Source organism: Acyrthosiphon pisum, chromosome A2, assembly GCF_005508785.2.
Source record: "Acyrthosiphon pisum isolate AL4f chromosome A2, pea_aphid_22Mar2018_4r6ur, whole genome shotgun sequence".
Classification (NCBI taxonomy): Eukaryota; Metazoa; Arthropoda; class Insecta; order Hemiptera; family Aphididae; genus Acyrthosiphon; species Acyrthosiphon pisum.
In genome coordinates this window covers 38,675,253-38,690,282 of record NC_042495.1, presented here as the reverse complement: position 1 = coordinate 38,690,282, position 15,030 = coordinate 38,675,253, and the positions used below count along the sequence as shown (strand labels likewise).

General features: G+C 34.8%; 1 protein-coding gene across 4 annotated transcripts in view; it reads right to left on the bottom strand.

The window, feature by feature from the left end:
• The window catches only part of LOC100161677 (myocardin-related transcription factor A), a 67,014-nt gene that overhangs the window by 21,029 nt on the left and 30,955 nt on the right, over window positions 1–15,030 (bottom strand). For 3 of the 4 annotated variants that reach the window (XM_008184715.3, XM_008184714.3, XM_001947810.5), the window contains exon 2: window positions 157–435. In XM_008184715.3, the coding sequence (XP_008182937.1) occupies window positions 157–244 (88 nt within the window). In that variant the 5' untranslated portion in view covers window positions 245–435. Of the gene's footprint in view, window positions 1–156; window positions 436–8,237; window positions 9,022–15,030 lie in introns of those variants that run through there. The other variant, XM_008184716.3, reaches the window with a different exon arrangement.

The window sequence follows — 15,030 nt, the reverse complement described above, 5'->3', positions numbered from 1 at the left end:
TTCCATCGCCCCCACACGATATTCTCGAGAGAAGTGGGACTGGACCACGAGTAATGCATAGGACTGATATGCGATGCAGCCGTTATAGAGTTACGCACTTATGTATCTACATATTATATATTATTAAGCATAAAGGTAAGTCATGTCGTCACTCACATTCTTTGTTTTTGTCCATAGACTTTTGCAACGGTGATTCGTCCACCTCGGCTGAGGGCGGAGACGGTTGCGAAATATTGTTCTGCATGGTCAATGGGTTGGCGTGCTGCTGTTGCTGCAGCTGCTGTTGCTGCTGCTGCTGCTGCTGCTGTTGCTGCAGCTGCTGTTGTTGCTGCTGTTGCTGTTGTTGGCGGAACCACTCGGGGTAAATTGACGAAATGGTGTCCACCAGGTCTTGGTCAAGCTGAATTTTCCAAAACAGCTCACCGCGGCCGCGATCTATGATATGAACAGAAAACAAACGAAGAAATCAATAAACATAATACGATTATAATATTATCAACAGTATATGATAACACACACTATACTATACACTATAACTATTTTATGTATATATATATAGTATCACATTCTCGTGTAGTATGGGCTTTTCTTTTAAGTTTCGCAATTTGAAGGACGAAGGTCGTCGCCGTGACGTGCACAAATAACAACAACGACGACGACGATGAACGAGAGCAAACCACCGCATAAACACACGTAACGTATATTTAGTATTAAAATTATAATGAAAATTATGGTAATTAAGTTATAATAATAATATATATAATAATAGTAATAATAAATATTATAATAACGCGTTCCATTGTCGCGCGCGCACCGCGAGCTTGCAGGTATAAGGTTGGCGCTGGTGGGCGACCTGCCGCCGCCTGTGCCACCTACGTGCATCTCCACGTCGCGTCTCACTCGCCTACTCGTCCTATTATATAGCCATTTGCCGTTGCACTGAAATTCAGACGTCCGATGATTGAAGACGGTCGACCCGAGCGAATTTCCGGTGCCAAACCCGTTCCGAAAGCCTACCCACCCTCAATATAACCTATACAACCTATAATATACAAATAGGTATACCTACATAATATAATATAATACAATAAAATATAATATATTATACTATACGATATATACCTAGGTATATAATACTGTATATTGTATTTCGACTACTGTGAGTATTATGCCGGCGAAAGGTCGCGGGCGAGTTGTTTATTACATACATTGTATACAATACACCACAGGCGCGCGATGACACGACATGACAATATAATAATATTAATAATATACTCGTTTATGTAATTTCATAATTATATTATATATTATAATACAATACTTTATAGAAAACGGTTCGTCATTCGAGGTGTATAGAGTATAAACGAAGAACCACCGCGTCGTGAGCTATACAGGTATATATAGGAACTCCTGGACTCTGATAAGCGTATTTTAATATGTACTAGCTTTTTTGAAAGGGGATATGAATTTTTGACTATTTTCAGAATACGTTATATTATTGTGGTAAATACACTTTTATTGCTTTATCATATTATATTTTATTTGACAAAAATAAGCCAAAGAGTGGGTGGGATATGACACCCCCGTCACATGAGCACGCCCTTGACAATGATGAAAATGAGAAAAGGTTTAAAAGTTAAAATGTTTTGACATGTATATGTCTTATAGCTGGGGGTTATTCTACAATTTCGTGCAACGCAAAGGGCGTTAATGTGACGTCATCGTGTTGAGACTGAGATCCTAAATTTAATAAAATTGTATTTTTCTGACCGATTACACGTTACATTTGCCTTGACAACCAAACAATAACAAAGATGAAATCAATGTTACATTGTTCCTAGGTTGCCCTTAGAAACCGATGATTAATATAATTAGGTTACCATAGCAACCTCATTATAAATTTTTAGACTTTGTGCGTAGCGATGAATGAATTAAATTTACAAGACATAACATGTACCGATGTATTGTAGATACACTGTCAATACTAGATTTTTTTTAAATGTCTCTATTTTCTTTACAATACTAACGATAAATTGTAATAATTTAGACACAAACCTATTCCTGCATCTATAATATATAATATTATGGGTTATGACGAAATCGTATTTTCTATAAGTATTTGTGTAGTTTTGTACAATTATACATTTAATGTGCATATATTTATTAGGTTAAAATAATATACTATCTGAGAAAGGCCCCCTGGACAAATCCCCCGCCCCAACTATCGTCCCTCGTGAACCAGCATATTATATATTGCGTAATACCATACATATACTGCAACTGCATAATACATATGTATAAAATAACGGTCACTATATAATATATATATATATACACTAGCATAGTATACTATATATAATATACGTACTGTAATATAATATACTCGTCGTAATCGACGACAGTACATATAGGTACGGATTACGAGGGAATGGAAAACAAAATAGCGTCTTAAAACAAACAACCGCCTGTACAACAAATATAAGTATAACACATACTTAATATATTAATATTTATGCGGTACTCACTCCGGTGTATTATATAAAAATAACGCCTTTTGCGTGAACAAAAAAAAACTATAGTTTAAGCTTATCTATATATTATATTATATTATAAATGGACTATATACCTACTTTCCGACGTTAACTATAACATACACACATTTCAATATAATCGTTAATATCATCAATATATATATATTCGCACCAACTGTTCGTCGTAAATTAATCGTTCAGACATCGTTTTCGATAAAACGAATATATTATTATTTTTAACCAACTGTATTATACGCGCGTCATCCGTCGATTCGGTTTAAACTTTAAACAAATCTTGGCTTGTTGTTTACCCACGATTATATTTTGCTCGTCGAACGCGACTATATACGTGAGTATTACACTATATATTATGCTGCGGTATACTGTAAACCATTTCGGTGTATCGTACTCTCGTAAATATACATGTGCGATGTGCGAAATAAACAAGTAAGTTACGATAAGATACAACATGCACGCACATTATGTTTAAGAGGTACCTATAATATATAAACAATATTATATTATATCGATACGATGACAATATCATACATGGCAAACTGGAAATCATGCGTATAGGTAGGTACTAGCTGCGTGTGATAAAAAATTTAAAAAAGACTGAACAAAACGGACTGAAAACTCGTACATTGACGAAAACCTCATATTTATTGTTTAGTCTTTTAAATGTTCAACCCAGTGCCGTAAAAATCATAGGTGCAGGCGGTGCACAGCACTGGGGCCCGCAGGTGCAAAGGGTCCTTAACGGATAGACGTAAATTTTTTTTTTTTTTAATTTGATTTATAATAATTTTATTATTATCTTGTATGTAATTGTAAAAGCCTTTAAAATGTAAAAGCCTGGTCCGTCTTACTTAGTTTATCTAAATATTGGGAAAATTACTAATCCTTGATTTTACTCAACTGTATAAGTCAGATGTGACTTCAGATTTGTAAGTAATATTTATCAGTAATATATCAGTATTAAGTATTGAAAGAGATCGTATACTGATGAAATAAATATTGAAAAGATCATTGCTGATTTCGCAAATGCTCGGAAGAAAATGTTTTTTTTAATACTTAAATATTATAAAATATGTAACAGGTATATTATAATATATCAATAGTAATAATTATTTTTATATTTTATTGTAAATAAATTCAATACATCCACAAATAATATCCTATCTAACTATCTAAGGAGTAAAAATTCCCATGGTGTGAAATCAGTCCGACTTTTTAGTTTTTTATGTATCCCAAGAAAGAGGGGCCCATATGCATTTGTTTGCATCTGGGTCTTTGACTCTCTAGTTACGGCACTGGTTCAACCACTGCTCGCACATACGACAGTATAATATTATATACTCTGAAAATAAATGTGGTCTCAATGTTGGTATTTTGTTTTTACATAAAAGTGTAATGTCCAAGAACATTTTTTTTCGAAATCATAATGATTGACAGAGAAAATTAATGTATAACGGAATGGACCGTTAAATATATTATAGATATATACAATATACATATATATATACACATATTGTATGATATGATATTGTATATACGAATGATGATGGTAATACAAATAGTTATATTCGCAATGTGTATACGAGTAACGTGTACGACGGTAAAACAAGGACGCTGGAACAGTAAAATACAAAATACATACCTAATGTTTAATGCATCGAACGTATGTGCTGCTTCTGCAGACTCGTCAGTCGTCATCGTCGTTCGGTAAAAAGCGCGTCATGTTTATTATTTATTTTTTTTTTTTTTACGCGAGGTAGGCCGGGCAATAAATTAACGTCAGATTGCTTGTGCACACCAGCGTACGTGTACGCACGAGAACGAAAAAATAAACAATAACCGTTTATTGTTTTCGCGATCAATACGATAATAAAATATTATATTATAATATGTAACGACAATATATTATACACTTTGTATATATAATATACGCGTCTATACAATATGTCTTATCGCATGCGTGTTATTTTCTCTGAAATGTTTTACAATTTAAAAAAACAACAAAAAAAACTCAAAAATTATGTGAAATTCTTTAATAATTAATCATTGTGAGATGCTGTATATTCACAATACATATTACAATACAAATCATATTCTACGATTCAATAATTATGAGTACCTATATATAATAATATAGCTTATTGCACGTTATTTACATGACAGTTTAACCGAAATATTGAGCTACCTAATGTGTGTATGGCGTCCTCTAAGATACCTAACTTACGATTGTAAGTTATTATATTATGCGCGTTGACCCAAAAGTGGATTCTCGAACATGTTTCATTCTTATTTTACACGATTATTGTTTTTTTTTTCATTATACGAACCGCAAGGAAATGTCATCATATTATATATATTATTTATTGTAGTTTTGTGACCTGTGCGGCTTTTCATGATCCTGTATGTATTATACTTAACGGCGGCTGATGGGTTTTTCAGATAAGAACATCATCAGCTGTTTTTCACGTTAGCTTTCATTGATATTTTAATTTTAATGCTAGACACAAATTATTTTATTGTTAAATATCACAAAATCATACATCGAATAAAAACTTAAATATTGACAATAAATCGACAGCAAATCGGCGTAATACAATGGATACTGTTCTTACCATCAGGGCCGGATTTAGACTTTCAGATGCCCGGGACAAATCTATTTAGAAGCCCCTAGCAGTAAGAAAATTAAAAATATACAATATCTAAGTAGGTAGTTAAAGAAAAAATGTGTAAACTTGTACGTTATAACTCCTTATCTAACGTGTTTATTTCAAGTTTGAAATACCGCTGTTTATGTAATATAACTTTCAAAATACATTTAATGATAGCATTATAATAATAATAATAATAATAATAAGCATTTATAATTTGAAGACTAAAAATAAGTATATTACTCAATCTCATAACATTTTATTTATTAAAATTTTGTAATTAAACCTTCTCATTTGTATATACAGTAAATAGTACAATCAAAATGAGTTAAATCAAAATTGTTAAATATAAGCACCTTTTTATAAAATTGGAACTTTTCTTGTTTTTATATCCTGCAATCATTTATAATTTTATAAAATTATGTAAAAATCCAATACATCACTTTCATTAAAAAATGTTCTTATAGTATTTCGGTATCAGGATGCTGCCCCCTCCCCCAACCATTTACTGCCCGGGGCTAGTGCGCTTAAAACCCTCCGTCAAATCCGGCCCAGCGACCATTAAGATTTAAGTTTGTTATTATATAGATCAATTCACCCTTACAATATTAAAACTAGCAAGAACAAATTAGAACTACTGAATGCAAATTATATGATTGTAAGACAACATACAGGTGTTCATTTTAATACTTTGTACACAATATCTCCAGAGTGTAAAAACGGTTAAACACGTTGTACCTTTTTAATAGTGATTAATATAATGTGTATAAACGCATTTATACTAATCACTGCATGGAGAAAATAGTTTGGTAGAATTTTCCTAAGTCAGGCTGCAGTAAATTCCCAAACCCTGATAAACATACACAGGCTGCAAGTCACTCGACTGGAAGAAGGAAAAAACACATCAGTCACCTATACACGCATTTAATATACATCAGAACCATGTGCATAGAACAATAATTCATAATAATATTATAATGTCGTCTTTTATTGTAATGAGAAAACGAACAACAATAATAATCATGTAGAAAAAAACAGAGACACCGCGATTCAGGAGAATCTTCTTTTGGGTCGACGTGCATAATATAATAATAATATTCTATCGTTATTTATATAATATATACGAAAACAAATGTCACCCAACACTATCCGCCAGCTCCTCGAAGAGTGCTGACCGTGTTTTCGCGTTGGCGGTCCGGCTGGACCAACAGGTGTCGGCGGCTAGTTCGTCCTACGCGCTTAAGCCAGCACCGCATTAGTGTTATAGCAGAAGCTGATCGGGAAACTCGGGGACCCGCAAGGCCGTACAACAATGACAATTGCATACGCTCATGCTAGCCGAGGGAAATATTTATATTAAGGGATATATTATATGCTCAAACGTAAACGGAAATCGAAATGATGTAAAAAGACGTTACTCGTCGCAAGTGTTTATTATACGCCGTATATAAGAATTGAAATAAAATAAACGAACACTCTGCCCGATATTATATATACGCGTCTCGCACCTCTAGGTATATATATACACGTACGCTCCGTAAATTTAGAACACAACATATAATACGCGGCCAAACGCCTCCCACAACTGTACACACATCATAACATAATATAAGTGTATGCTAACGCGAGATAAATGCACAGCCTTGTCCGGATGACAGACAACCAGACGCAGCCTTGGACGAGACGACGGTGAAAGCAGCTTCTCCGTACGCGAAAAAAACAACACGCATAATATACGATCGATAAACATATATGTTATGTACACGAACATAATGCGTACCTATAATACAACAGGTATACGCACACGACAATATAACATAATATACATAATATATGTAATATTATAACGCGGACACCTGTTCGCCGAAAACCGGGAAACTGACAGTCGTTAAGGGTTTAGTGAGTGCTTATGGACTGGTGTTCACTCGGGTCACGTGGAGCTATCGGAAACGCGGAAGAATTTAAATAAAAACTAGATTCTCTCTATCCTGCATTAAGTGTAAAAGCGTGCACAATGCAAATACATATAGGAAAGACCATCTGCTGCGCAGGTGATAACTCTTATTATTTTTATATTTATTTTATTGAAATGCATGCCCGAGGGTATTAAATACAACTAGTAATTATAACAATATATATTTGATACTCGAAAATTTTTTAAAGTAGGTACTTGAAGTTATATAAATATAATGAAAATCCATGATGGTTATAATGCTTAATATTAATTATGTTACAAGACTACAATAATTGTATAGGTAGCAATAGTAATAAATATTATAATTTATTATAATAACAAAACTACCAATTCGTTAATTAACAATATATATATAAGTACCTATATAACAAAATATTATATACAGCATGTCCCAGGCCCCATAGCCGTGCAAGCTGTGCAAGCCATGTAGATAAAAGAGGTACAATGCTCCACTAGACCTAAATGTCGGCTCCTCTAGCAGTGGGTTTAAAATAGTCATATAGTTGTATGTATATTTTACACTTAGCAGTGCCCTCTCACAAAAACCAGTTAACCCCAACTGAAGATTCGATCTGACTAACGGGCCTGCCGTAACATTTGTGTCGGGTGGGCGATAGGCAGGCGAATATATTATATGCTATTATATTTGTAGGCAAAGACAGGCCAAGACTCAAGACTCTTGATTGAAACGCCTAATTGTTGCGGCTATTAAGAAGAAAATATTACGCAACATGTACTGTACCGAAAATCTAAAATTTTAGTCAGTTAACTACACAGTATACATGTATACACTATACACAGTATACAGATAAGACGACGCATGTTGTAGTGGTCTATTAAAAGGCACCGATAGTGACAATTACTATGTTTGTATTACTCTGCTATTATCACGTTGTCAACAACGTCATTTTTAAAACGGCATCATGGTTTATGCAAGCAACATAGTAATATGATGTACTTATACGTTGCAAACCCGTAAAAATTAAATCCAGAAAAATGTGCACTGTTTTTATGGGTATTACTATGACATATAAATAATATTATAAAGTCAACGTGCTATTTTACTTTTTGACTGCTGCCCGAAGCGTACATGGCGGTGGCGGTGACCAGGAATACGCGCAGGCGATAGCGGCGAACGGTAACCGGTGCGGCGGCGGAGGCGACGGCGTTTGCCGGTCAGCTTGACGATTACACGCGCACACGACGGAAAAACCGAACGGGAAGAACACTGTGTGGCGTGACGCACCGCCGCGCCGACGACAAGAAAACAACACACGCGGACGGGACTTCGGCGGGGACGAGCGACACACGCGGTACGATGACGGTCGGGGGAGAACTGCGCGCACACTACGACCGGTTCGAGCGACGTTTCGGTTCGTGATGCGTGCAAGTTCGGCGCGAACGGTGCGTGCAAAACTGTGGGCGAATCCCACCACTCCGATCACGCGACGGTGGCGAACATGCGAGCGAGAGACACCGTGGCCGTGACGTGGTTACTGGTCCCCCACGTGTCGGCAGGGTGGGTACCACAGTGCCGATGGGCGATGCATGCAGCGGAAAAGACGTTTGGAACGTTCGGACGTGCGACCCTTGCATAACTCAGTGGACATTTCATGTTGCGAAGTCTCATGGACGACAAAATAAAAGGACGCCATACCTGCGTACCTATGTGTTGTCTGCAGTCTTATGAACGTACAGCATATCAAATATTGAGTGCAACAGAACCTATTTCGTGTTGTTATAGCTTAAACATACTATAGAGTGAATTGACCTATGATCAAACTTAAAGATACCTACGTAATGATAAAGTATAATATTATGTGTGATCTCATGATGGTTTTTTACAAAATTTTTATATTAAAGCGGGTTACCCATGAGCATTTTTATACTTTACATACTTATAACCCACTTAAAAATTAAAATATAAATAGATTAATAAACTACCAGAGGACAAGAATAATGTTCTTACCTTAAGTGTAATCATAGGTCAATTTACTCAAATATTAAAGTTAACAACACAAAATTGCAGGTTCGTCTGAATTCAATGTTACTATGTTGTACGTTTGTAAGACGGATACAACTCGTGTGGGCCATTGCGGAGTCCTCTTAAATATAATTCAATTCTAATTTGTGTGGTTCTCAAAAACATTTCGTAAATCAGAAAATGATTTCGTTAAATTTAAGTTCGCAATATGTAGGCGATTATTCACTATCTATGTATATAGCATTTTAATTCGTCGTCGATATGTATAGGCTGTGTATATTTAATATGTAAATATAAAGAAATTAATTAATAATAATAATATAAATACACACAGACGAAAAGCGGTTTTTCCTTGAAAAAGTATACTTCTCAAGCATTATCCTCGCGTGCAAAGCTGCTGGCCCTCTCAAATTATGGATAATAATATAGGACTGATACCATACCAATGAGAACGCGAGAATTTAGCGATGAGCTTTTAATAACATTAGTTCTATTATTTTCATTAATTTGGACAGAGCACAAAAAGACTCCCCCCAATTTGTATAATATCCATTGACATTTTTCAAACACAAAACGCGTGGTGGACGAACTTCAATATTGTTTGGTATTCATTTAGTCGGAACTGCTCTAGTATACTAATAAATGAACATGTAGATTCTATGCTATTATAGAAATTTATATGGTCGTAATATATTATTATAAAAAAATAGTACCCACCTATAATATGGAAGCGGACGCGTACACGATGTATACGATGTACTTCACCCACCATGCGCCAGTCGACGCATAACTATATACCAGTGGCACGTGAAAAGGCCGAGCGCGTTATTAATTTTTTCACGGCCTGATCGCGGAGTGCACGAAAGAGCTTACGAACATTATAATCGCGCTTAAGGACATCGTTTATTGGCGACCGCACACACGGCGCGCGCCTTTGAGCGTTTAATTGCATTAACCCAGTTTATACGCGGCACGGCTGCGACCGCACGTAATAATAAAATATATAATATAAACGGTAATAAGAACTTGCGCGAGCTCTCGTGTGTGTGTGTGGGTGTATTAACACCTTTGAGTATATTTTTCACTATGGCCAGCCGCCCGTCTGAATCGTCGCAGTTTTGGGTAGTACACTCGGATGCCGCCGCGAGTTTCACGGTCATCGGTAATGAATTTCGCGCGCAGTCGGTGTCGGTGTGCGTCTATTATAATATCAAATAAAAAGTAATAATAATAAACGAGAATGGTCTCCTAACACTTCAAAAGATTAAATAATACATATACTGAAAGCTGCTAGAACGAAGAAAATAAATATTTGGGGGGGGGGGGGGGGGGAACGCCTGTCCGAGCCAATAATATAATAAAATATTATTTTCGCAAAACAAGCGCGCGTAAAGGCCAAACGTGACTTTTTTGGCTACAAGGGCGTTGAGTACCTCACGTAATAATATTAATAATAATTTTGTTGTCGTCGACGGCATTATATTATTATTATTACTATTATTTATCAGTCGACGGCGGCGCGTGTGTGGTAACCGAACGCACATGGTCCCGTCGAAGGGACGGCCGGCCAGTCCCGGGTTTCGGCCGGGACGACGGCCGTCGCCGGAGTACGTGCTCGTCGGCCACAGACCGCGGGTGTGGCCGACCTGGTGGACGGAAGATAGGCCGAAACGGCACCATATGGTCCGGCCATCCGGCCGGATGACGTCATAACTATTACGAGGACGGGCCGCGTGCGTAGAATGTGCTGCGGTGCTAACTGCTAACGAGCGGTTTTGCGTTTCGCATAATACAATAAAAATAATAATAATAAGATCACAATGATTACCAAAATACGCGCGTCGCCCCTAAATTGGGGGGAGACTTCCTCAGTTCGCATTTAATATATTTTATGCAAATTTTTGTCATTCGTGTAAATTTAATAATATATATAACATACATATCCAAGAGCTCGGCGCAATATAAAACGGCGTGTCAAGGGAACTTGTTACGCAATACTGCAGTGTATATAATAATGGAGTAGATCAGAGGTAATACTATACTGAGATTCGCCGAAAAAACTTTCAGGTTGTTCCCATATTGATACGAATGAGGACATATTTTAATTTGTTTATCATCGACCGCTGTTTACTACACATTGTTTTGTTAAAAACCACTCATAAAGCAATTGTGTCAACCGTTGAGTAAAACGATGGTATAATATTATAATATATTTATATAAAGATATTGTAAAATTTAAATTCGATTGCTGGAAAATTATATATTATTATATACCCAACTACATAATTAACACCACATTATACAGATACCTATAATTATAAACATACGAGAATATGTATAATATAATATAACTGGCTTCTCATATTGGCTACTCAAGTTCTAAGTAAACTTATTTGATTATTAAAAATAATATTCTTATTAATTATAGTATAAAATATAGTAAAATTAGATATTCGATTATATTGTGAGTGCATAAGAAATCACTTCCAAGTCCAATGTGGATTTATATTCTAGTATACTGCAATGTTAGGTATATTATTACGTAATATAATGATTAATACCCTTTACGATTATTTCAACTACTATTATCCTAAGTATATGGAATCGTAATTATTGAAGTCCCCAAACAGTATATAATTGTATATTGTGTATTGTGTCTACCGTGTACAAATTTTATATCACATAAGAACCGACCGCAAATTAGTATACGATACACGTAGCTATAATAGCATTATTATGAAAACCAATTGGCCCATTCATATTACATATATACATATTTATGGAAACCGATGGCGAATTCATTTTGTTGTCATGAGAAAAAAAAATGTATAGCCACGACAACAATAGTTGACTTTCACCGTTAACGTTTTTAGAAGAAAAAAAACCACTATCCCATATTATTTTTATTATCATTATTATTATTACTAGGTCAATGGAGGCTCCTATATCTGGCGTTATTTTCAATAACGACATTTAAAATATCATAAGCACTCACGAACACCAATATTGATTCAACGCGTAGTGTTAAAATATATCACGTATATCTGCGTATCAAAGTGTGTACTGTTTAGGGGAGAATATCAAAATTCTTATCTATTTACTACGTTCCTGCAAGGATAACATCGTAACAATACAATAATAAAGTCTCTATATAGTGAGGAAGGTGGTTAATAAGAAAATTAAACGCCCTTTTTATATTATTTTAACTACCGGACTTTTAATTTTACATAGTGTATAGCAATGTAATATGCGTTTTAATCGTTATATTTTATTCCTAAGAGCCTGCATCGGGCTATCTTGTCGTATGCGCTCTACCGGTAACATTGCGACTGCAGTATGCGCTCTACCGTGTTTTTCCACTCTGCAATTATATTTATACTTTAACGGAAAAAAACAAAAAACAACTGAAAAACGATAACAAAATATCCTAAAAACAAAAAAAAAATTCACTTATTTTTACTTTTTAATCTTCAACTTTAAAAAAACTTTAACTTGAAATCAGAAATTTTGAATTTTCTTTATTGCATTTCTATATTGCGCGTTACTATTATAACTTAAAAGTTCAAAGTTATAAGTTATAAGAATATAATATAAAAAAAATATATATATTATCAAAAACGTTATTTAAAAACAATATAGAAAAATAACGTTTTTAAAAACGTAATAATCGAAAACGTTTAAAAACGTTATACAAAAACGATATTTTTGCAGGTAGACCGCAATCAGGGGTAGAGCTCATACGACAAGATAGCCCCTGCATCGTTCTACCTGCCAACGATGATGGAATGACGAACAATAAAATCCACTGATCGCGGTTAGCTAACCCTGGAATTATTACATACATATATATTAATAATGAACTACATAATAGTATACATCGCTCATTCAAAAAACATATTATATTAGTAATTCAGAAAAAAAGATTATAGCATTCCCTAATCAAAGTGTTTTCATCCTTCGAGCAAACAAATTAATTAAATATTAAATGTAGCCTAGAGTAAAAAATAAAAGATAAAAAACGAAAACAGACGTCTCGTGCCAACGTTAACACAGATTAGTTTTTATTTCGGCGTCTCACCGTCGCAATCGTGCGGTGTAACGCGTCCACACGAACATAATCGGACGCGAGTATAATATTATTTATTATTATTATAATGATCCGGTATGATTTTAATGTACAATCTAATCTCCAAAACAAACACGAAACGTTCCAAACCCAAACGGACGACGCCGCTGTAAGACACGCAGGAGGAAGGCTCAAAATGCAAGAAAAACCTATCTAGTACCTACCTATAGTAAATAAGTGAAATTTCTTTTTCTCTCTACCCCCACTCCGAATTAGCCTAACAATACCCCTCACACCACCCAACCCTTAACACTTTATGATAATAACAGTAATATATTATAAATTCGTTGTATAGTCGTCACACATATACGGAGCGAACGAGACACGATGCGTTTTATATATAGGAATACACGAGTATGTTCTCTTCTCCTGTCATAATAATGTGAAAGTCTTTAAGACGTACCAGCTACATATATACGTAATAAACGTTTTATTACGATAAATCAATGCTACGATGACGACGGCGGTGTGGTCGCAGTTTGTTTACTCAGCATAATATAATTATGTTTATGCGCATTGTACGGTTGCTTCTACAGGTGTACTGAAAACAAATATAAATACGCGGACAAGATTATACCCTCGTTTTAAAACGGTGGTGATCGGCAACATTTTTCAGAATTGAGACTTGAGAAATATGAAGGGAGCAAATCGTGGCGTTTATCGTAAGTCGGAGAAAAATATATAAAAAAAGATTAAAATACAATGTATATTAGGTACACCAAAATAAAAATTTTAAATACGCATTAAGCACTCGTACATCATATATATAACATAATTTGTCATAATGTTCTGTATATCGTCCACATATAATTCGTATAATTGTCATAACTCCAAAATTTCGATTTCGTGGTTTTACATTTTGATTTAAAGAATAATATAACACATCGTTTATCATAATCACCAATTCAACCGGATTTAAAAATCAGATAAAACCCGACGAAATCAGCCACAAATGTATAGAACTCCACTTACGTGAACCATTTATACGTGCGACCCCACTAATTTAAGGCAGACCACATCTAAAATTTATAATATAGTGTATATGATACCACATTGACAATATCTTTTAACAAACAGATCTGCGAGACCATTTCGTGGAACACTTTGACGCGTTGTAACCAGTTCGTCCATCGAGTCATAATCTTTTAATCTAAACTTCTGGGCTCTGGCCACTTAGGGTTGCATGATTGAGTGTTATCTATAACTTTAAGTAATTTTGGTCATGTTAATCTTTTACGTAATCTGTTTTCAATAGTTACAAAAGTCTGATGGATAGTGATGACTATTAATTGATAATTACATTTACGTAAATTAGGAATTTATACGTTAAGATTTACTTAATTGATTGATATTTGATCATTTAAATTAATCCCAATGATAATAGAATAATAATATGTTAAAAGTATGGTAGTTGAGAAGTTATTGTTTAATATCTTGTTTTGTTTTTATATTATTTATTAATATGTCCTGCTGTTGACATCAAACCTCTTGAAAAGCAATATTGGCTATTGGTATGTAATAATATTATGAAGTTAAGAAGTAGTGTGCGAATTAGGCCGACGATTTGTTCGGTGGCCGGTTAATTGTTGTTTTTTTCCATACATATAATATAACATAGGTACTTGTTATTATGTATATAATAGCTTTCGTACAAATCGTTTCTGCGTCAAAGCCGACAATCAACGGTTATATTATATTGGCGGCTACGATGAATTAATCAACCGGCGGCGGCGCGAACGTTTGCCAAC